Source organism: Antedon mediterranea, chromosome 4 (assembly GCF_964355755.1).
Source record: "Antedon mediterranea chromosome 4, ecAntMedi1.1, whole genome shotgun sequence".
In the NCBI taxonomy this organism is placed as follows: domain Eukaryota; kingdom Metazoa; phylum Echinodermata; class Crinoidea; order Comatulida; family Antedonidae; genus Antedon; species Antedon mediterranea.
This window is the reverse complement of record NC_092673.1, coordinates 6,786,444-6,812,866: the sequence shown is the minus strand read 5'-3', so window position 1 is coordinate 6,812,866 and position 26,423 is coordinate 6,786,444. Positions and strand designations below refer to the sequence as shown.

At 35.6% G+C, this 26,423-nt stretch overlaps 1 protein-coding gene across 2 annotated transcripts in view; it reads left to right on the top strand.

Annotated features, from left to right (window-relative positions):
* The window catches only part of LOC140046503 (LIM domain transcription factor LMO4-like), a 50,170-nt gene extending 24,056 nt beyond the window's left edge, over positions 1–26,114 (top strand). For both annotated transcript variants that reach the window (XM_072091163.1, XM_072091162.1), the window contains 2 exons: positions 11,313–11,562; positions 23,735–26,114. In XM_072091163.1, the coding sequence (XP_071947264.1) occupies positions 11,313–11,562; positions 23,735–23,743 (259 nt within the window). In that variant the 3' untranslated portion in view covers positions 23,744–26,114. The remainder of the gene's footprint in view (positions 1–11,312; positions 11,563–23,734) is intronic.
* Positions 26,115–26,423: the final 309 nt, after the last annotated feature.

Sequence of the window (26,423 nt, the reverse complement as noted above, 5' to 3'; positions counted from 1 at the left end):
ATGGTTGACTCGGTTTCCATTCTATAAGGTTTCCAGCAATTTGACCAAGCACAAGATAATCCGTGCTTAGCGCGACGTTATACTTACGTTACGTCATATCAACATATTGAAAATATACAACGAACTCAAGGACGTAAAGCGCAGCACAAGTAATTTGACCAGTCACATGCAAGGATGGAGATGGAGAATCCGAATTGTCATTGGTCAACTCGCGCTTGCGTTGCGCTTACCTCTATGCTCTTACCTAAAACAGCAAGGTGGAAAACAGAGGCTAAACATGAAACCCTAATCGAGCATCCTTTCATCACCTCCTCGTCAAAAGATTGGGGTTTGAAATGTTTGTGATTTGTTGTTTGTCGTACTGGAGTGTTTTGACATAGTTACATGTGTTTTAATCTACATTTGGGAATACATGTGATAGTGGATGGTATGGCGAGTATTTTTGTGTAGATGCCAACGTGTTGACAACCTTTCGATATGCCCATTTAGAAACGTAAATTGAAAATGGTAGATCGGGTCCCCACGTGTAGGGGATGGGTGTAGTGAGGATTGATGGAACTAGGTCAGGTGTCTACCCCATGTAAAGCAATTTATTCACTCATAACATACTAGGCCTACTGTACTATTTAAGTTATTTAAAACGAATTATTGTTATTTACTAATATATAATTTCATCAGTGTATTATTTTCTTCATCACATGTCCTCCGAAATGTTCTATCCGCCGCCCCCAGTCATACGTGTGCTATGTACCCACCAAACCCCTCCCTCTTATTTTCCTGATCTTCTTCATCGTCAATCGTCATAATAAATAAATGGATGTCACCATCCACCTCTCCTTTCCTCCCTCTTCATAGTATCTGCAACATCGACGCCATATTGTTCTCCTAAACAAAATCACTTTTTTTGCAATGAATAACAACAATTCTATTATTTGAAATAGAGGAAATCCTTGCAATGTTCAACCAACCAACCCTCCTTCGGCCAGCTTTTCATTCAATACAAAATATAGCACAGAGGCCCACCTCACGAGTAGGCAAACGTTACCGTACCGAGGACGCAAATTCTTCAATTCATGAAAACTTTTTTTTTTAAATTGAAATCAATCAAAGAGTTTTGTTTATTCTTCAAGGTCAATATCTTCTCAATCAGACAGCACATCTTATAATATCAATCGTTGTGTACTCTATCATTATACTTATGAATCAGTTTTTCTAATACATTTCTTATCTTTACCTTGCCGTGCAGCGCCCATTGCCTGCTTGGCGCCATGTTTTATCTCCTGAGCCTAAATCATCACTCATCTCGGAGGAATCACATACTGTACTTTTTTTAGATACATGTTTTTCAATTTCAAGGAAACAGATGAGGGATATAAAAATAGTGCTATATTGACCTGCTTAGAAATGCATGGAACGCCAAAACCGTCAAAAACACATTACAATTCCCCTAAAGTAGAACCTATTCAGGGGCTCCCTTTTTAATGAGGTAGGACTACTTTGTTGAGTCACGAAGGTGTCCCTTTAAGCTTCTTGTTTTCCACTAGTGCGCAGCGCACCACAATGATGTAGACGCCACGTATTGACGCAAGTGCCGTAAGAAAATAACATTGATTGTCGCAAGTGGATCGGACGACGAAAGCACGCGCGTGGTGCACGACGTAGACGTATGTTATTCAACACTATTTTCTGCTTACGTATACGTCGTTCGCAACGGTGATCTTCTTGTAAAGCTTGGTTCCCACTAGAACGTAACGCAAGGACGTAAACGCAACGCAAGCGTTTTAACCAATGACAAGCGAAGTTATAGACGGTTAGCAATCACAAGCGAATAAGCCATCGCTTGTGATTGGTCAATTCACTTGTGTTGCGTCGCTAGTGGGAACCACGCTTTAGAATTAATTGAAGAGTGTCCTTGCGTTGCGTTGTGGTGCGGTAAGAGTTTTTCTTGTGGGGAACTACGGGCTCTATGGTGTACAATGTATTTATCATCTGTCACACTAAAAAGGAGTGAACATTTGTGTATATTTTGTCATCATCAGTACTACTTTGAATGTGTTTCACGCCTATATTTTATGGAACTGACAAGTATACTCTTTCGCATGGTAGTAAAACCATTAATCGCATTGACAGTATAAATTATATATATACTTATTATCTTCAGCATTAAAATGATTTGTGTAGATATTAATTTCACTGTAGCTTGTAGTGTCATACTCGTTCCATTAGCGTTAGAACACACACGTTTTCTTCAATAAGTGGAGGTCGAATTTTATACTTTACCTGCACGTTTGATATTCCGATGGCCGAAGAAAATGTTTTAAAAACCAGATTAATACTTTAATAACGTAACGTTAAAATGCATTCTAGAATTTAATCGTCAATTCGAATTTATAATGTAATAACATCATGATCGGATATGGCGATATCAATAATATATAAGAGGCAATCGAACCAATTGATGATTCTTAATCGTCGTCATGACAACATCTTGATGATCCTGAAGACGATATTTCGAAGTAAAATCCTGTATCACGTGGTAATCGTTTATCCAATTAGCGAACGTTTCGGTGTGTTGCGCGTACCTGGACGTATTATAACTGCAATATGCGAGAGTTGATATCATTAAGAACGAATTGAGTTCATTGATGATCAATTTAATGAATTTAATAATCATCTACTCATTAACTGATGGTATTCATCTATCTATCAATTGCGGTATTTCTTCAATCGACTTACTTCGTCAAAGTCAATGCCCCTAAACAAGTGAATTACATGATAGTTAGTTCAAGATTGAGTTGTTAAATGGAACACCTCATTCTGTCGAATACTGTTAAAAATCTTTCTTTAATTATAGTTTATCTTGGATTTTTCTTTATCATTTATCTATACAGTAATACGTAATGTAATTAGGTCGCAGTGGACATTTTAAGAGATTAGTATTTAGGCCTATAATTCGTAAAGTTTGTTTTACTCGTTGTTTACGTGTTTAATAAAATAAATAATCATTAAAATCGTAACATTGCCATCGGTAATCTGTGAGTATAGGAACTATCGGTAACTCTCGGTTCTCTTGGGTATTCTCGGCTTTACCGGGCAATCTCGGCTCCTCCAGTCACTCTCTGCTCCTCGGCCACTCTCTGCTCCTCCGGACACTCTCTGCTCATCCGGACTCTCTATGCTCCTCCAGTCACTCTATACTCCTCCAGTCACTCTCTGTTCCTCCGGACACTCTCTAGTTCTCCGGACTCTCTATGCTCTTCCAGTCACTCTCGGCTCCTCCTAACACTCTCTGCTCCTCCGGAAACTCTATGCTTCTCCGGAAACTCTATGCCCTTCCAGTCACTCTCTGCTCCTCCGGACACTCTGCTTCTCCGGACACTCTCTGCTCTTCCGGACACTCTCTGCTCCTCCAGTCACTGTCTGCTCCTCCCACTCTCTGTTTCTTCAGAGACTCTCTGCTCCCCTGGACACTCTATGTTCCTCCGGACACTCGGCTTCTTCGGACACTCTCTGCTTCTCCGGAAACTCTGCTCCTCTGGACACTCTCTGCACCTTCGGAAAAGCTCTCGTCTCCATCGGCCTGGATCTATCAATTTTTTAACTGGATTTATCATCGGAAGGGGTTGTTTATCAGCTAAATAAATTGATATTCTGTCCAAAATTCCCTGTTATGAGAGGTGTGGCATGCCAACATCCTCGCGAAACGTCCCGAGTTTAATCGAATGTATATTTAAATCTGATTGATTAACTTTCATCGTATTTAAATAACCAAAATAAGATATAATTTTCTGAATTAAATGCGACATTAAAGAATGTTCTTTAACTACATGGAAACCACAATTGCAATTTATGTCACCGAATTATTACTCTCGTCTTATCACGTTTAATCTATGAAGATTATCGTCAATAAGTGGAACTATAGATCTTGTTTTCATTACATCAGATAATTTATTGAAAACAATCAGTGGCGGAATGAAACGGCTCTTATTCTATTTAAGATATTACATTAGATTGTATTAGATGACTTGTATCGAATTTGTAAACAAGAACGTAGCTAATGATTATTGCTGCTCAGCAATCTCATTCAAGCGTCTTAAATCTATTTTTTCTGGGGTAACATTCGCGAGACCACGTGTCATTCAAAGAAACGTCAGCTTAAGAATTAATGGTTATTGATATAAAAGCACTTAGTTGAATCTCGATATTATAAAAAAAAAACTCGGAGAAAACAGACGGGGAAAGGAAAAAGGCACTAAACACTATATTACTAATGCCTTTAGGGCTGGAGACCCCTTAGCCAAAGCTTCTACGTTGATAGATCCCAGAGAAAGAAATATATATTCTAGGATTACCAAAGAAAAAATAGAATCCACTTTACTACGGTTCATAATGGATCATGCATTACCTTTTAAAAAAATATCTAGAACATAATCCGTATATATTTGCATGATACTTAGCAAAGGCCTAGAGTAATTTTCTGGATCGCTGTTCGGATACATTAACGCAGTATGCTAACATTACTTTGGGTCTATTTTAATCGTTCCTCAATCAATCGCACACATTGTTCGTGCATTATCAGCAAAAACACATTAGTAGTAACTGCGCTCGACACAAACCTTTGTCATTGTTTTTGACCGGGTACATCCATGTAATAGTTATGATGCTTATAGTTAAATTCCCCTTTACAGTGATTGACTACACTACAGAGAAAGGATTTACCATTTCATAGGCTATCACGATTCTTTGTTAGATAAGTCACATATTATAGTAAAACATTTCGATTCATTGATTTTGTGGAAAACAAGGTTAGAGAACCGCTTTATTTCATCCCATTGTTATACGTTTCAACCCTTAGCGATGATTATTCGTGTTTGTTGTCACTTTCCATTCTTGTATATCAGCAATCTCTCTGCTTACAAAAATCATCTAATTGTTTAGCATATTTAGTAGACCACTCTAACTTGGAATTATTTCCATTAATCTATGACGTATCTCATGTACAGTTTGTTCTATAAGTCATGCTAACTTTCGCGTCAACCTGGTTTTGAATAAAAAAAACTGCTTCATTTCTCCAATGCATTATCGACATCACTCGAACGCGAATCCAAATTGTTTCATATGTTACGCAAATTTTCCATTATCGTCAATTTTCATTTGAAGCCAATTATATTAGTCGCATTAGTAGTAGAGTACCTAGGCTGATCATACAAGACGTCGTTAATCTCGTCATCGTCAGCCAATATTCACTAACGTCTGAAATTGAGAAGAGGTAGTTTTTTAGATTACTAATACGTTAGTGTACTTTAAAATAGGGTTTTGCATAACACGTCTAACCTGTTTTTTGATGATTAAAACAAAGACATATTTTTTAAACTATTATACTTAATATGTCAGTATAACTATGCAAATTCCCTGACTAAATTAATTAATAAAGCCCCCCCCCCCCCCCCACAAACATAATATTATTGAGTGTCATTTCTAATCAAAACTCAAGCCCCTCTCGCACACGTTCGGTTCTCAGATGGGTGTGGTCCCCCACTTCTCGAATTTAAAAATGTAACGGACAGTTTTGTTTATTTATTTTAGTAATCAAATTGAATATTAATTTATCTGGGTTATTAAAGACAGTTAATACTAATAAACGATTCTCAAGGTCTGTCAATAGTTCCATTCAAACATGACATCAACAATATCAAATATGATATTATATAGATCGCGACCCGACACGATTTCCTTGCATTTTAATTTACGTACATTACGATGAAATCGTATTTACTTTCACTAAAAGCACACTCAGTATCTCATGCAATCGTGTCGCCTTACAATAATAAACATACTAAATGGATTTTGTATTGAATTGAAAAGGAATATAAAAAATCAGAGAAAATAGCAAGGTTGCTGAAGCCGTTAATAATTGCTTGATATATTGTCTTCTAATGAGTTCTACCTGATCTAATGCGATCTGTCGTGATACGACAATGTATTAAGACCCAAATTGGGAGTAACATAAACAAAGTTTACTCGAAATGACTGTCTAATTATGATTTTTCTGAGCGTCATTTACTTTCATTTGTTGATTTGATGCTTTCTTTGTGCCCCGAGTATGTTACTCATTAAATATTACTTTTAGCCTAAGTGATTAATGCACAAACTAAAAGTACAAATTGATCATGTTTCTTTTAGTTTCAATCACGTGACCTCCTTGTCAATTCTTGTTTCATTAGCCTGCTTCACACAGTCTTATGCATGTTATAGAACGATAATACTGATTGGTTAAAATTATTCATTGCCTGCTATACGACGCGCGCTGTTAATGCGCCATTTATTCAGTGCATAGAGACGATTCATCATTTTGCTTGGCTAGCGGCGTGAAATGTTATCTAATGGCATCGTGATGAAAACGAACTGTCATAAACACTGCATCAATCTATTATTTATTCAGGTCTATGCGACGTTAATCTATCAAACAGCAAGTCAAAATTGGTCATTTAACCGCCATTCTAGGCAGTAACAACGTTACGCGCAATTCAGCCAATCAGCAGTTGTCATATATCATTCAGAAATAAAAATAAACTTATTTAAATGCAATTTTATTAGGAGTTTTTCCATCAAGGAATTAAATAACTGCACATTTATAATTTAAAGACTACTTTTGTTAGTGCTCCAGCTGTCTCGTGGAAACTTCTTATATTTAGCTATCGGTCATGGTCGTATCTACCTGCCCTACTTTTCATCTTATTATGACGTCAGACATGACACCCACAACAATAGAATGGCAGATTCAGAGGGTGGGGGATACTTTTCCACCAACTCTTTAAATATTCATAATTTTCATTTTAGATATTAATATTATATCAAGTTGTGTCTATATATTTGATTCGTTATAATTGATTTATCACCTATTTAAAATAAGCAAAATAATATAGGCCTAATAATTTTATTTTGCTTATTTTAAATAATTTTTATAAATAGAAATATTTAGTTGATTAAAACTATTTATTTCTTATGTTGCTATAGGCCTATGTTGTCACCTTGTGTTGTTAAGCTCATATTTGTTGTCCTCAAGACTAAAAAGGCCAGTGAGGAGCATTTGAGAGAAAATATTTAATGAAAATGATTATTATTAATGTTAATGAATTTAGTTAATTCTTTTAGAAAAATGTTTCTTGGAGTATAGGCCTAAATTCAAGATATTTAACAAAAGATTCGGTTATCGACTTCGATTTTTAGATCGTTACAATTACCGCATCAGCTTCCTTAATTAACGCGTATAACACCCTTGAGATGATGAGTCTCAATTATTATTTCTCATGGTCTTAAAAGTATAGAAGCCAACACTTTTCGTTAATAAAGTGTTCTTTTTGGTTTTGGAGGGGACGATGATTTTAGTCTCCTGGGTGTTCCTAGGTTTATGAGTCATATAAATAATTGAAAAGCCCTACACGACCAATACATTTCCGCACATGGTAAAGATTTAAGTATTCTATTGTAGATTCCGGTTTTGCCAACATTTAGGCCTATAGCCCTACATTTTCGAAGTGGCGACGTGACGTATAAACTTTATTCGAAACAATTTATTTTATGTAGGTAAATAATATTGATGTTTTGTGTGATTTTATAGTCTCAGCTGCTGTTATAGCGTGCAAAGGTTTTTCATTTTATATAATCTTACAATCAACCATCTAAGCCTTGTCTATCAAACTTGATATGATGTGCCCATGGACATACTATATTTAAACATATTACTACCATATTTGGGAACACCACACTTTTTGTGTCAAACTAGTTTGATAGTGTAGACAAGAGCATTATTTCGACCTTAAATTTTCCTTAAAAGCTGCTTTAGAGTATATAGTGTATCATGTGTATAGTCTAGATATTGTTAAAACGCAGTTACATAAACAGGTTTTTTATATAAATAATTTTCTTTATTCATAAACTTTGCTCTGGTAACACGTCATCACGTTCTTTTTATTATATCGTGGAGTGTATTCACATTAAGCATTTAATTATTTACTTTAATGTACATAGCTGTCATTCGATTATCGATGATCCAGCGCCGTTAACGCGTCATCACGTCAAAATGATGTTAGCAGGAGACGCGTTTTAAAACATTACTTTGCATTAACAGGAGTTTCTCTGATGACCTACATCCATTTAACCCATTAATTCATACTTTGTATTGCCAATGACAATACATCGTATAACACCCAGGTGTGAAAATAGATCGAGGACAATACAATATATACAAGTTTCATCGCCGGTTACACAGCCTCCGGGGAAGTACAAAATTCTGGACTTAATTGGCCTAGAAAAGATGGAAAGTCGTTATAGCTATATGCCCTGCATTGAAATTCTGATACATAGAATGAAAGCCAACCCGATTAGTTACATATCTGCACTGACTCTGATTTTGTGAAGTTTCTAATGACGTCACTAATGTTGGTCACGTGGTGATAAAGCAAAGTATAGATATAGACTCGGGCTAAAAAGTGAATGAATAGTAACTGTGCAAAAGGCATGCAATTGACCTATTTGAGTATAGAAATATTAGGTTAACGTTCACAAGGCATGGGAATGGTATTAACTCTCACTGGGTTCGAATTATTATATTCAATTGACCTCTAAACAATTTGTGAGTCACAATTCATATCAATATTATATTTTCTGTTACAGTAGGCCTAACTACTGATATTACTGTATTTTATATATACATTCTTTTCGTTTTTATACGCTGTGCGACACCACCATTCAGCAAAAAAGTGTGGGGTGTCAAAGAATGATTGAACTTACGGTATACCACGTATTGCTACATCGTTTTGCATTGCCACTTTCTATCATGACATAGGCCTACGTACTGTGACCGAGAATTGTACCAATATCTATATTTAATCATAATAATATTAAAAGTCACTGGGTCGAAAAGACATCAAAGGGTTCCGAACAGGTGTAGAATGAAATGCAAATTCCGTACAATATCAAGAAGACGGCAGGTAGCGCATTGGATGACCAGGTCACGGGAGGGAACACGGACCGCGTACAGATGCTACCAGGTGTAAACACATCTAATATTTAAATGTAATAAATGTGTATAAGATAAAAATTAAATGGAGAAATGTCTTATAATTATTGATATTTATCTACATGTGTTTCAAATTACTAGATTGTGAGGTACAAAAAAGGGAGTAAGGTCTTCTAAAAAATATGTCGGAACCCTCCATTTTTGCTCATTGTTAAAAATCACCTTTGAACTAGCTCAAACAAATTCTAAATAAATGCTGTTGTTTACAGATAAACAACAAATGTTGTTTGTTGTGTATATTGTATATCTCCCCATACTGCAGTAGAACCGTGACCCACGGAAGTGTCCACTAAACAGAAGTTGTAGTAGGCCTATATAGTTTTAAACATAGTATCCTTAGTTTGTTCCACAAAAAGTGCCATCTTTACATGGGGTGTCCGTTGTCCATACAAGGAGATGTTCCACTGTATAAGGTTTTACAAGATTCGTTATGTTCTAAACCAAGCCCGTGTGAACAGCACAGCCACTAAAGCTACGGTACACTATCAAATTAGTTTGACAACAAAAGTGCGATACGGTGCCTCATCACATCTTTTGTAACATAAAGTTTGATAATGTAGACAGAGCTTAGTCTACACTATCAAACTTTATGTGACAAAAAATGTGATGACGTCATATCACTACCATAATATTTGGACACATCCCACTGATTTTGTAAAACTAGTTTGACAGTGTAGACAGAGCTTTACTGTATAAATGTCTTTAATTATTGTCTATACACTATGTTACAACAGTTCAGCGAGATTGCAAACCTGTCGTTTGTGCCAGTGAAGATAGATACACCGTCTGCCTTAGTTCAATCATATCGACAACCCGTATCACTAAACACGTTTCAAACTACCGAATAACTCTACATTCAACTCGTTTCCAGTATTATTAATGTCAAAGCAATGTAGTGTGCTTCGCGTTGAATAACCTTTTCATCGGCAACTTCTGATACTAGTGGAACTTCGGGCAATCTTCAGTTAATAATGGACTAATTAATATGGCGATTTTCGTTCCATAAGTTCATGTCCAGTTTCTTGATTTGTTTTTTAATTAAGCTAGTGGATTTGTTGTGATCGATGATGGTTTTTATTAGGCTTGAAACGCTGATCGCTGTTCTGCACAGATAATTTTACTTTTGTAAATGGAATATTTTAGCTTTATATTCAATAACGACTGTTCACTACCTGAACCGTGATATATGTCTGTGTGTCGGCTTTCAGCTGCGTTTACGCGAGCAAACGCTAGCACAATGAACCCGTTCCCGCTTTATTTATTTACCCGGGTAAGTTGGTTCCTTGGGCACAGTGGTGCGCTAACTTCGGTGGAACCAACTTACCTAATGAATCTTTTATTAAAGATGGATTAAAGATAAATAGTTGTAAGATGTCGTCGCCATCTCACACCAAAACTGGACAAACGGGGTGTTATTAGATTTGGGAATGAAATACGACGATACCATTATGTCCTATAGGCCTATTGATATTTTTATTCGATCTAAACGAACATCTAAAAAACCCTATTAAAATATAAGAATTTGGTTCGTCATGGCAATGTTCGTAATTAGCATAGTAATGATTATCCAATTAGCTAATGAAGTGGAAGAGATGTCGCTTAGCAATTAAAATAAGTATTAGAAAATTTGCTCAGAGTCCCCATGGTGTGTGACGTAATAATTGTCTACGACGTTGCGCGCACATTATTACAATCATGCTCTGTAATGTTAGTCTGCTTTGTAACGTACGGTAGTCTGCCTTTTATGTTTTTACAAATCCTTTCACTGATCACTTCAAAATCAAAATTGTTTGATAACCTTTTCATATCAGCCCCCGCAATGATCTGGTTTATTTAATGTATTAATTGTTACTTAAAAGTCCGTGCCTACAAATGTTCTTTGTGGGGCTGTGTATAAAGCCTATATAAAGCTCTGTCTACTATCAAAGTGTATGCGACAAAAAGTGTGATGCGCCCAAATATGGTAGCGATATGGCCAAATATGGCAATGATCATGTCCTTATCATTTGATATTATTGAAATGGAACCACCGGGTAGGTTGATACTACCGTGTGTGGTCTGGTTAGGGCCTGCCAAGCATTACTATAACGTAGTGCATTGGGCCTATCCTCTCAACTTCACATTGAGTCGAAATGACTGGGGAAAGAAAAGGTAACGTTGGCGATGAAACCAATCTTGAATATTTGTAATTATTTTTCATTAACAAAATTAAAACTCCATTTCTTCATAGGATGTTTGGAAATAGTGGAGCATGTGCTGCCTGTTGTCAACAGATTCCCGCCAACGAGTTAGTGATGCGTGCGCAGGGCAAGGCGTATCACGTAAAATGCTTTACATGTAGTACTTGTCATATACCTTTGAATCCTGGTGACCGATATACGATGGTCAATGGAAGTCCAGTATGCGAAAGTGACCACAGCAAACTTTACAAATCGACCAATATGGGCAATATGTCGAAAGGTGTTCGGGCCGGGAATAAGGTATGTACTAGGCCTACTGTATTATAATTTACTTTTGCTTAAATTATCTTAAATTTATATATCGTTTTAAATAGCCACTAAGAATCAATGGTTCGTGACGTCTTTGGCGTGCCATACGTTGTGAACCATAGGATTGGTTTACGTTCGATCTGGGTTTCTTGCCATTATTCACATTGAATATTGGGTGATTTGCTATTAACTGCATAGCAAAATAGATCAGTATTCTAAGGCCATATTCTCCCAGCGTGTACAATTTGTGTCCTATCACTCATGCTCATATCTCGTACTGTAAGCTCTGCCGATCTCGTAAGCGTCTCCGATCTCCTAAGCTTCTTCGATCTCGTAAGCTCCTCCGATCGTCTTCATCATCAGTCCACCACCCTTTATAAGTAATTCTCTTCCGAATGATTCACTTAAATTGCACACGTGCCAGATAAGGCCACTGGTCCTCAAATTTTAATTCTTTATCCAATAAGACTTTAGAACCTGCGTCGGGGTTGTGGCGCCCTGACTGCACGATTTGGAAAAACGTAAATATTTAAGTTTTATTTAAATAAACACTAATGATAGGTGTTTTACAGTTTAATAAATGTTAATCCACGGACATACAATACCAGCAGTGTTTATTTACTAAATCGAGCGCATTTTTAATATCGACACAATTATTGTTTTTATCATTATTACCGTAGTGTTGTATCAATTGTGAGATTATACAATGTTACGGATGAATGGCTTTATCCGATATCAACAGATGCCAGAGCAAGCCATGCTGTGAGATGCGGCTTGCTTCATCGAATTCATTATAAAAAGCAAACGCAATTAGTCTCTTATACAAAATCAATCATCAATTACTGCTCTCTGAAATTAACCCTAAATTAAAGTCAGAAATTGAACCGATACGAAAAGCAATTAATTTGTATGCCAAGAATTCGATCGTGTCGGCACACAATTCTATTCAGAAATTAAATTGGATACGAGACCGATTATAAAACGCAGCAAGATTCACTCGTTTCTGTAACGCTTTTGTAACGCTTTTTGTCTTTTAACAACTGTTGGAAATTGGAAACGTATCTTCATTGATATTGACAGCATACGTTCTTTCAATTGTTTTTGCTGTGTGTACTTCACTGCTAGGTGTCTCCTCACCCTAGAACTTGGAGTTGTACGGTACCGTGCCTTGCTTATCACGTTATCAAATTGTTGCCCACTTCAAAATCCAAGCTTGGTTCCCACTACTGTTCTTGGTTAATTCGTGTGTCTTGTATCTTGCGTTGTGGCTTCCGACTTGCGTTTTGCACGGGGACCAAACTTTTTGGCCAACTCCGCATATGCGGAACCAAAGGAGGGAGTGGGTGGGTCCCCCTTGCATTTCAAATAGGTCTATAGCAATGCAAAACTCTTCTGGTGTGTCTGGACAAGTTGTAGTAGCACACTGTCACATGTGACACATTGCCTAACCTAATTCGCCTGATATTTTTCAAGTGATGTGACTGGCAGGTGACGTTGTATCACGAAACTTTCCTAGATAGTGTTCAAATTAAATATACAGTAGGTGAATCGTGGTTGTGTATGTTACTGAGGTTGAAAATGTTACCGGATATTAATAAAGATTCGATAGCAAGTATTTTTTTTTCATTTAAATATAATACTTAATTTAATTTAAATATAATGTTTATTATATATAATTTGAAAAATATGAAATTGTTACTATCATCATAAATCATCTGCATAAAGATACTATTTATTTCTTGCGTTCACACCTCAGAAATAATTTCTAATTTTCAGTTGGCTTAGCTTAACGCAATGTGTTTTTAAATCTATCCTAACACTTAAAGTAATTACTGTGTTGACAAATTCTGCCGCTTTCGTGTAAATTCATCTGCTCCTTATTTTGTCTTCGCACCGATTTGTTATTCTAAATATGTCAGTTCTTTTTTGATAATTCCTAAATATAAATTATAAACCGATTGATACACAGTAATGATGCGTCTTTCATAACGTCATTTCTACGCCTGATAACACCTTTATGATTGATCTAAGCCACCCCTTGCAATTCTATCGTCTGCCGAGAAATCTGGGGTGACCTCCTTTACGCCCTCGCAATGAGTTATGAACCATTAATTCGCGCTGTACTGTCATATCCAAATTTGTTATTTTTATTGAGCTGACAGCTTTTGCTCGTTTCAAAATATTCCATTATACCGAATGGTAGAGTACCGTGTACACAATGTACACATTCAAGCCAATTTCCCCTAATATTCTACGCTACCCGGACGCTACCATACAAACAAGAACAACTAATTGCAACACTGACGAATTATAACAATCGAAATCTGATCGCATTCGCGTATTAGACGTTTTCTAAGACGCCATCACACCACTGATCGAACGAGTACATTGTGTGCGCCTTGTTAAATGCGTATCTTCTCCTGAAATTTGTCATTAATGCATTGGCAATAACTCAATCTGACGGTGTAATTTAAACTCACAAATGGGAAAATTGAGAGTGTTGTATAATCTACGGACATTCATTACGAGCGCGTCCCGGCTGAAACCATTAAAACCATCTCTTTAGCTGTGCGCATGCGCTTTGAAGCGATGACGTCAGAGTAACAATGTTTCATTACAAAACGTTTCATAAAAACAATAGAAATAATGACTGTCAATGCAATTTACACGCAAGGCTTACACTGATTGCCATAAAATGCAATTTTATCATTTTAACGCAAATACCCTTTAATGACATAATGTATTATACCGTAATTGCAATGCGATTAGTACCAAAATACGGCATATTTTTATAATACGATTCTTGTAAACAAATATATATTGTTCATAAAATTATCATGATTTTCGTAGAATACTGTAGGCATAAACACTGCTTCTTAAGTGCCCATACCCCAAAGCTTTACCCCTCCAGTAAATGGGCTCAGATTTGCCTAAAGTGGTACTGCCTATTTGAAAGTATAATCCATTTAACGATGGTTGGCAAACATTATTTTCCGTTTGAATTTTGAATAATTACAGTAATTAACTTAGGCCTAATTGATGGATTATTGAAAAGAACAAAAATGATGTAATGTCAAGAATAATCAAGTGTGTTATGATGATTGTTGAACGCGAAAATAAGAGGTTAATAGAAGTGTGATTCTGCAAAACGTGTATGCGATTGATAGCTGGCGTGCACAGGGAATAATTTCGCCAGTGTAGCATAGCAAAAAGCTATACAAAACAACCTTTTTGCTACACATTTCTACAATTGTGTAGCAAAAAATACAATACAAAACTATGTTTCTTGACTAAAAAATCAGTTTGATTAGCAATTTTGCTAAACAAAATTTTCTAATGAAATTTTTCCCTGGTGCACTAAACGAAGTTTGGAGATTGGTTTGTGTCCGAGGGTTTGCTGATATTTAGGCGGAGCAAGGAGATGGGAGAACCCTCCTGACGGGTAACGGAGCGTTATCTACAGTATAGATATATGTGCCTGAGTGGAAGACTTAAGATGTATTGTATTTTTTAACGTTTGAGAGTTGAAAGAGATTTAGACAGAGGGTTGGCCATTTCTCACTTTCCATTGCACTATTTGTAGTGAATTAGCGCGAATGACGTCAAGGGTAAAGCTTAGTTCACTAGTAAAAGAAGGCAACGGGAAGAACATGAACACGTGGTCATTGGCAAATCACAAACGATGGTTCATTTGACTTGTCACTTTGTCAAACATGCGTTTTGCTTTTAACGTCCATGCAGTGTGAACGCAAGCTTCATTATTCAAATAACACCAGCGCCCGTATTTACTATACTTTAGCAGAACACATTTACATATTTCGAAAGATTATTCTTTATCTATATCTATATAGAATTAATTTCTGTTGAAAGCCAGCAAAATATAAGACGACGAGCATTAGTGATATGAACGCGCTAATAGTAGTAAATGTAATTGTATTAATGTTACTGAAATGCGTGTTGAGTGGCGATCTCTGTGAATGGATTGTATTCATGCTCACTCATGTCGTAAATCAGATTTCAATTTTAATGTAGATAGAAGGTGGATAGTATAAAAAACGCGTTAAGTCGAAGGCCAGTAGTATCTGGCAAATCCCTTACATTAAGGGTTATTTTCATCGTTTCGCTAAGAGCATCTCGACAAAAACCACTTACGGAGAACATCCAGAAATCGTATGTTACTTTTGTTTCGCCTGGTTTCGTGTAATTAATTGCTATGTCCGTTGGCAGGGATTCATTTGAACGAGTTTAGATATTTGTCCAATTCCATTTAGTTAAGCAAAGCACACATAAAGAAAGATGTGTGAGCGCAACAAATAGGTCAGGCGCTTAAAAGCCATTCAATTATTCACCGACTAATGTGCAAACAAAATGTTTTAAGCAGTCGTTGTTTCGTTTTATTTTAGCTAACTGAGTACTTAAGTTTTATCTTATGTATATTCAATGACCGATATTATTTCTACCTATATATAGTAAAAGTAATTTTGTTTTAGACGATATGCAGCTGATAGTATTTATGCATCTAAATAAAAGTTTTAAATTACCATGTACGTACGTGTACCTGGGCATGTAACCGAGGAAATAATTTCGGGAAAAATCTCTTTTCTCTAAGGCTTTGTCTACACTATCAAACTAGTTTGCCAAAAAAGGTGTGATGTGCCCAAATATGATAGTGATATGTCCAAATATAGTAGTGATATGACATCATGTCCATATATGGGCACATCACGTTTTTTTGTCACAAAGTTTGATAGTGTAGACAGAGATTTAGACCTTCCATTTTAACCACATTTAGTCTTAACACCGACAATATATTGTGGGACAATCTTGTCAGTGACATGGGACAAATATGACGCGCGCGTGCAAAGTCAGTGACGTGAGACAAATATGACGCGCGCGTGCAAAACCGGCCATTATCAAGATTTGAACGCGCTCGCTGCGTTGTCTATTGGTGGTGGCACTTTTGATAAAAACAATTCAATATATAGGCCTATTGGATATTTTTTAGACCAAATATTATATTTTTAAGGTCTCTGAATTCATTTTTGCCTCAAATTATCGCCTTTGTAAAATGTCAATCTTTTAATGTCAACTCGGAGTTTGAATCGGTAAAGATATTCATTGCCTCATCTCCGCCGAAACAATACGACTTTATGTATGTTTTATTGGTCTTGGTATCTGTCGTTAAAATATTATTTGATTCGTACGTTTAGTTTCTTAACTGTAAAATTTGACTGATAATACAAATGTGATTGTATTGATGTGTGTGCGTATACATGTCAATCTGTATTATTTCAATTCATATTCCGTCCATGTTGCAGTTTACGTATTAAACCTAACGGAAATATGATATGTGACGATTTTCAGTAACATAAGCTGTGCTTTGGAAATGTGTACCCAAATAAACTTTTAAGTTAATGGACGAGGATGATGATGAGTAGTATAATGATGGCGATGATTTGAAATGATGTTGCTATAATAGGTTTGCATTCCTAATCTCTGCAATTGAAGGCCATTAGCGCGCGAGTTAAAATCATTTACGAATAACTCAGCAAATCTTGTTGAGTGCATTGCTGATGTGTGTGGACAACGCGTCACCATGTATTCAGCGCGTCGTCATATATGGCAAAAAAGCGTCACCATGCGTAAAAATCATTTGAACCAATCGCGTCGTCCTGAAACATTTTCTTTGCTATGTTCACATTATTCTCATTAGTTTTATTGTGATATTGTCTGAGTTCCATCATTTTACCCGCACATTCCTCATATTGATCAATTAGTTGGTGTTGTACAGAGCAAATGTTTACGTTACTCAGACGAATTAAATGCTTAAATTGACGCGAATGCCAGAGCTAATGTGTTACAACGATTAACGTTATTACCACAATGTTAGTGTTGGTATTGCAACAACATAGTTAAGTGCTAGTGGAATTGGGTTGGGTACGTCATAGAATCGTTGCTGTAGAGTTTAAGCTAGGCCCGTGTTCTATCCGAAAAGTATAGGCCTACGATGCTACTCTTTTGTTTATCTAAGGTTTTTTTTCTAACCTTTTCGCATATTATCCCATGAACCCATTCCTGTCATTGGGCTGGGTACGTCATAGAATCGTTGCTTTAGAATTTAAGCTAGGCCCGTGTTCTATCCGAAAGTAGGCCTATGATGCTACTCTTTTATTTATTTAAGGTTTTTTTCTAAACTTTTTCGCATATCCCATGAACCCATTCCTGGCAACTGTGTCTTTGGTCCTAATAAACACATTGACGTATAATATTATAGTGCCCACTACTAATACGTCCCTTTTTAGTCGCGTGCAACGCGACTCTACAGCTCACTATGTCGGTCGGTTGGTCGGTCGGTAAACACTAACATAAGCACGCGACTGCAGCCATGCATATGGCCTTGTTTTAATTGAATAGTGTTGTAGATAAATGTATTATTATTTAGAAGCATTACTACTCCATCCAAGCAGCCATATGCCTAGCGTACCGGATAAGCCTTTAGTGCTTGTGGACAACCCTAAACCCACACATGTTATCGCTAATTACTCATTCTAAATGTCTGAAGCATTATAGCGATAAGAATAATAATGTATAACGGTATTGTTATTTGTTAAGGTAGATCATAATTGTATGATGTATTTATGTACATCATTTATCATTCTGTCTGGTGGCTATGCAAAAACACCTTAGGATGCGTAAAAGTAATTACTCGAGACGGACGACGACGCGGTAAAACCTTGTTCGGTCCGTGGGATGCCATAACTCGAGAGGAGAGAATATGGGCCTATTATGAAATTTAGATATGTAAACGCCACCGCTGTATGCTGTGGTCCCTCAAAAATAATAATGGGTTGGCCGTAGGCATATAACATTTCTGATTGTTCGTTTCATGATAAAGTGTCCCCTTGTAATATGAAATACAGTGCCCTCATTGTTCTTGCACATGTGACGTGCGTATAACATTTGATGAACCTCTTCAGTTGCCTTTATGCAACTATACAGTCGGTGATATTTTGAGTATGGTATAAGTGTAATTGAAAACGGTTGTTTTTCCTGATTAATGCCATTTATTAACGGATTAAAATTAATCCATAATAGGCCTAAATCTAATGATCTAAATTGCTCGTTAATTTAAACTCCAATAATTCACCAGTAGCCCGCGGTCATTTTACGCTTCAGAAGGTACAAAGCAGACTATTAGGTCCAGCTCAATGATTGGTTTATTGTATTGACCTTTGATACCTTTTTAGAAACTTCTACCACCTTGACAATTCAATAAATCCATCACTTAATTAATACCAGTACTTAATTAAATGTCTTGAATTGAAAACCGATATATTTTTGCAATGCGGTTTACATTACTTACACGGGTGCGATTTTCCACGTCAAATGCCGCAAGATATTAACTTTTGCCTCAAATTCGAATTCTTTGTTAGAAGGTGATTAATTTCGTGGCGCGTTAACTTCTTTGTAAAACGAAAAATAAAAGCTTTTATAACGATCACAAATGGTCTGTAAATAACCAATAGCAATGTCATAAGGTCATATTATAACAAAAAACTTTTTAATTAATTTTGTATTAAAAACTTCTAAAATAGGATACAGATCTTGGCACATGATGTTTTCGGTATTATCGAGTTTAGAATAAACACTAACGTAGCCGGTGGGTTATGCGCCGACACAAGCAGTATCATCTCTAGAGACAAAACAGGATGCATTATTGCGTCTTCTGACAGAAAACTTCATCACAAATGTAGCCTCTCCTGACACAAAATATCCTTGTTCAATGCTGCGGTTTTGCTTGTATAAGTGAGAGATTTAGAGGGTTAAGTTAATAAGGAGTTAGGTGTTGTGATTGGGCATGTTGCCCCCTCAGATGACTAGATACTGCAGGCTGTTTATTTTCGCTAGACATGATACCGTACGATAATCGACTGCTATAACCGTATAGTATAAAATGTCTCTCTCGTCTCATCTATAATTCATTATGCAATCTAACTGTTTATTGTATCTTGAGAAGTTGTTTGCAGTTTGCTTCACTTGGCAAGTAATTGAAAAGAATATTGGATGGGGAACGAGGCGTTAAATTGTGTGTGGTGTAAAACCATGCTTTATGAATATGAGTATAGCACATTATGATGTAAAGGAATCTGTATGTTACTATATGTTATGTTATGCCATTCGATCCTATATAAAGAAGGAAATAAAGGAATGTTGATTGAATTGAATGAGAATATCGGTGTCTGTGCAAAAGTGTAGGAAAGAGAGTGAAAAATGATGGTGATGATAATGTAGGCACGTATATTATGATGACGTTGGTGATATACATTATGAAAACTCTATCGGTGATATTGGTAAACATTATTGTGGTTGATAATACGAAATTTATCATTCAGATATTAATGGTGGTGATGTTGATGCTTAATTTGATAAACACCTCAATATAATTAATAAAGACGGTGGTATGAAGAATGATGATGATAAGTATTAAGTAAGGATAGGTAATAATAGTTCCTTTGAAAAACCCTACAATGTCGACAAATCTATAATTAATTAAAAATTATTAAAATTTGTGTAGACCGAGGCCTGCATATTGTACCGTATATTAAGTAAAACTACTATGACGCCTGAAAATGCCCTTTCTGATATTAGATTTCCATTATATTGAGCACGCATAATAATATTGACGAACTAGTGTATTAGTGTCTAATTATGTAATATTAATCGGGTTACGAAACACAAAGCTTTTGCCAAAATCTAATTACAAGTTGTACAGCGACCAAGTTCATTGATAAACAATCTGATTATTTGATCCGTTGAAATTGAAATCGCTCGATTCGATATTAAATTCGACATGAAACATAGAAACCCATTATGTACAACAGTTCGGATAACAATAGAGAGTTAGTTTTAATGAGTTAGCAACGATGCGATATCGGAGAAGATATATTAACAAACTCTCGTATATGTTATTTAACACGATGTTATAAATATTTGATTACTGTGGCAATTAGTTTGAGTTTTGAGCGTACGGACGTGTAGAAAGCTGCATGCCAATCTATTCGACGTCACTCTGTAGGCCTAAGAATTGACTTTTAATTTGACAGGAGGCGTACCACGTTCTGTTTTAAGAAGAACTGTGAGCAATGTGGGTTTTACTCGGTAAAATCACACTTTCACCAAGAATAGTTGATATCCTTTCCATATTAAAGTTTTTTTTATTTATTTAATAATGACAGATGTGACAAAGATATACGAGCGCGTACACAACGCCCGATTCTCTCTACGAGTTTTTCCAGAGGTGGCATTATTAATGTCCAGTAGGCAAATTCTGCATTACATGTCACTTGTGTATTATGCTTATGGCCTAAGACAGGAGTCACATGTGGTGCATGTGACTCTATAATATATAATTTGCATATAATACTGGACAAATTATATACTGAGAACGTGTGTGTGTATTGCTGATCCTATAAAAACAACAAATATTTTTATTGATTGTTGTAGTGTTAGATTTATTCTTTCAATAATTAAAACAAACACTGTCTGACATTCTGCCTCTAATTGAATTCTGTTGACTAACGCTTACGAAAACATTCACAAATTAGAAAACGTTGCATATTCAATCATTCAAATGACGACATTATGTCAAAATATTTAATCCAATCTATGATGTTCACATTACGTTTATAGGAGTAAACATTTTAATTAATGTAATTTATAATTAATTATAATAATATAACTAACACAATTTTAACATTATTAAAATGTTAGTTATATTATACAATTTCAACTATTTCTATCGGGAAACAATACTTTAAGCTATAGCTGTGGGCCTGTGTCGTGACCTTCGTCAGTGGACACGTCAATTGTACGCGCGCGTCCACACTAATAATAATGGTACGTCGTCACTTTCGTCAGTGGACACGTCATTGTACGCGCGCGTCCACGCTGACAATAGAGGTACGACGTTTATACGCCGCTGTCGCTGATTGAAACATTGCACGTTATTAATTAGAGAATATATATCTTAGATGATAGAATGTCTGTGATATACAAATGTATAATCTAAACAACATTACTTTTTATCCACTGCAGTAATATTAATTTCTACGAATTGTGTTGATGCAACAAATAAGTCAATTATTGCTCCTAACCCCTCTAATGTAGAATTTTAAGTTTACGTCGGCAATCATGGCGTTAATCAGAATTGATTAGAACGCATCACTCAAGCAAGAAATTAAAAAAATGCAGACAATTGTACAAAAAGTTGACCGAGCTACCGGCATCACGTGGTTAATTATTATCACTGAAATGACAAGCCGCGTCATATTAATGCAGATTATTTCGCAACCGATGATTGTATAAAGCGACCGACCAACAACAACAACAACAACAACAACAACAGATATGACATGGCCGATGCAGATTCGGCAGATCAGGTACGACCTAAACGATATAGGTTTAAAATGACCGATACAGGTATAAAACGACCAAAAGTGGTATGACGGACGATACAGGTAGACACGACTCTTCAATAATATGGCAAGACCGATACAGATATGACATGATTGATATAGATATGACACGACCAATAATAAACTGTAACAAATGATACCCACGACCGGCAATGTTTATGTACGACCGTTTTAGTTTAGTTTTGTCGTCTGCTTTTTCTGATCATGCGCTCGTCAGCAATCGCCTATGTTTTCTTTAATGAGTCAACTGTAGCTATCTGAGCTATAATTCAAAACGAAACTCCAAATTGATTGCGAGTAGATTTAACGGACAGAGATAAATTAGTCGGATGGACATTTGGATAAAATGCATACACAATTATTCTGCCGAAGATGTGTTTAAAAAGCATTGATTTGAGATGTAAATCTCGTGTTATATTACATTCTCTGTGTTCATTTGCTTTCTTTGCGAGTTTTAAATTTGTTATTCTGTGACCGTTCATTCAACTTCTTTCTCAATTCCAGTCCATTTATCTCAAATCTGTCTCTTATCCCTCGGTTCGTTTTCATTAATTTGACATAAACAATAAATAGTTTGTATTGATGGTTGATATGAAACTACTGTTGGTTCTATGAGTGTGGGGTTATATTTTTATCATAAAATCTTTTACGATATACCATCTCGTGGTACTCAAAGACTTTTTTGAGTAAACATGTTTTATTAGTCATTACTACTGTAACAAATCTTTATCAAAATAATATACAGTACTTACATTCGGATAGTGATATACTAACTCTTGAAAATCAAAATCTTCATATTAATATGTTGAAACTATTAAAGCTGTAGTATCAGCGTTTATTTTTATTTTAACACGCCTCCTGGGTGTATCCTTCCTCTGATTGGTTAAGTTTGTATCACATGACGTTCCGGTTCGATATTACTTCTACTGCACGATAACAATTCCATTCAATCGTTCTATTAACCTGTTGTAGCACTTTTTAGAATGTTTGTGAAATTCGGGGCTGGTAAATGTTCGAAACCCCACGTGCAAGTGTACCGTCTACCTTTTAGTGGCCTAAATTTCAGGATAGCCTTCCGATATTTATCGAAGTTGAAAGCAGCGGATTAATTAAATAAAGTTTTACTGTAGAACTGTAAATGTATTTTTTTTTTATGAATTTTTTATATTTGTTGAATGAGTTCTGTCTCGTTTCGTTTATTTTATATTTATTTTGGAATTTTAAAGGGTTATATTTTAATGATGTTAACATTTATAAATTGTTGTATGAATTTTAACTTATCTACTGTTAACTTGATGTTAGAATGTCGGCATTTAGTACAAGTTTTTAGTGTTTTTGAGATGGCCTCTTCAAGTTAGCTGTAGGCTACTGTAGTACAACTGTTAGAGCTGCCCTCGTGAAACAAAGTTAAATAGATAAAAATAAAAAACAATGAAAATTATTTTCTCCACATTTAACTTTTTTGGTCCAGGTTTGATCTCCAGTTAGACTTACAACATTTTACATCATTGGTGCATCCGTGTCACGGAAAGCTAGGAGCCTTGAGTTGTAATGTTGTTTTTGGTGGAAGAGTGAACCGTAAGGGAGAACATGACAGAGAGCTAATACAAATTATTCCTGTCTTCATTTTGAAATATATACACCAACTTTGCATAAATAATGAATGCATCATATCTTTAATCTTTCAGGTATGTTGAAGAGAGTACACGTTTGAAAGGGACGGGTTTCATCGGCTACTTTGGCTGCAGTTTAACTGTTTACATCTTCGAACATTTTTGGAAGATAGTTTTAACTTTCTTGAAACAGAATTTGTCTAATTTTCAAGCTGCCAGCCATGTTTAAATCGTGTAAACATTTTATTGTACAGAAATGCTAAATTGTTTGCTAGTTGGGATCAACAAAGTCAAATTTACTTAACCTTTTCGGGATCCAATGCTTTGACCCCAAAGTTTGTTTGTTTGATTGTGTATACGTCGCTTTTCAAGAACAACATGTGGACATTTTTGAATACGTAAACCGTGTTTGATACATTTATTTTTACCACTGACAAGGGGATGACACCGCACAACATAATCATATTATGCGCTCATTATGAACTGTAATTGTTGTATTTTGAGATTTTTCAAGATTACCAGGTCACTGTATTTCCTTACTCCATAACCGGGAGAGGGCGGATGTCTCAAAGCATGAACAATAATAAGAAGAATATTTTAATATCGAGTCGAGTAATTAAAACAATTGAAGTTGTGTCTGGGATGAAATAAAGACAGTTTAAAAACAATGCCCCAGTTCCCCTTGTTATGCTTAACTGTTGACTGTCTTTCTGCGACTGCGCATTAGTAGCAGACGGCTTACCTGTGTAAATAAAATGTGCATTTTATGCCAATTAATGTAAAACTTTGTAAATGCCCGCTGTAAATAGAAAATATTCTAGCTTTGTACATAATAAGAGAATGCTCGTTTGCTCATGTTATTTCAGTTTTAAAATTAGTTCGATTTTTGTCAGATTTTACAATTTATATTGTTTTTGTTCATTTTAAAAGAGTATATTACAATAAATGTTTTTAATTATTATTATTGAAATAACGATTATTACTTATTATAGTTTTATTGTTAAATTTACAGATTATAATACTAGATTGTAGTATTTAAATAATTATATTATAATTACTATTTACCGTTATTTGAGTTTAATTATTTTGTTATGCTAGGCCTAATATGTTTTATTTTAAATTATATTTAGGGATCATGTCAAAATTATTCTATATTGTTTGCATAAGCAGGCTAAAGAGTAAGCAACATTGAGTTACTGCAGTGACTGCGGTAGATTAATTTTGACATGGTCCCTTATAAAGATATCATTTTCATCGTGCCACATATTACCGCTTGTAGAAACGTGGTACTGTTATAATATTTGTTGGTTGTACTTCGCTTATGTAAGTATAAAACGCTGTAACATGGATATCAAGCTCAAAGCTGACATTGTGTCTTTTTCATTGATTTTTACCGTATCCGTCACCTCATTCAAAATATAGTAACCGATTATCCGTATTGTATGTATAATGCATCATAGACAAATTTATACAGTGTCACATAATATATCACATGTGACGCCTGTATTGTTAAGGTTAATGTTTTGTTTGGCTTGTGGCCTATTATACAGGCGTCACACATGATGCATATGTTATACTCTATATACGTGGAGATACAGTACAGAGAATTGGATGAAAGTTAATGTTCTAAAAGCAATGGTATTTTGAAACAAACATGCGTTGTTATATTACCCGGTTATTCCAAAGAATAGAAACAGATTTACTTTGTTCTTGTCAATCTATGGAACTAATGTAAAATGTGTATACGATGGAATAATACTGTCAAGTTAAGTTACCGTCTACTGAGTTCTTCCCCCGTTAATAACGATGTTATTTCACTGCAGCTCTATAGAAATCGATTATAATTTCCATTTAACCGTTAATCGACGGACCTTCCGAGCGTGTGTACGCACTTATTAAATGCAGATTCGTGGCGTAGTCTCTTACATGTTACTTAGGGCCTTTTCAGAAGTCCATTTACTAAATAGAACGTAATATAAGTAACACGCAAAATTGAGATAGATTTAAGCCGATTTAGCTAAGTGCGCTCTCATTACGACGAACTTTAAAAGCTTTTAGTTTAATGTAAAGTACACGCACAACCAAATTTGCAATGGATGGATATTAAGTTTCGCCATATTTCACAAATTTAGCTCCTCGAAGAATTTAGCAATTCAAAGAACATTTGCAAAATCTAATCAGATATTTCATTGAATTCTGTTCAAGTCAATCGTGGCAGCAACATACTGCTGCAGTTTCATTCGAAGCAGTATTTAGATGTGAATAAAACCATATCTGTTAACACGCTAACGTTTCGATATGTTGCATTGCTTTTTATGAGTTCTTGTTTTATTTTTATTGTGTTCAATAACGTGATATCATTAATATCATGAGGAGCTTGCTATTAGTCGCATTAGTGCTGTTGTAAACGAAATTGAGCAAATACTCTAATAGGCACTTTGTGAATGGATTTTTTGTTTGGCATTATTAAAGATTCATCGAAGAATATCATTTCTGCTAATAGTCTAGAAATTAACTTATCATTCATAGCGTTGTGTTGGTGATGTCACACATTTTATGAGCAAAACTGGCACTTTTGGCTGATATGTTTTGTATTATGGCGATGATGTTAAGATGTAACCTATTGTTACTCTCTAAGAGTAGACAATGATAGGAGTCCTTCAATAACAACAACAGCAATGGCCACCATCAATATGTGGTGTTTGGGACAATGGGACAATGCAAACAAATTTACCCCGTCCTCACTTTTAGTGGGGAGGGGGAA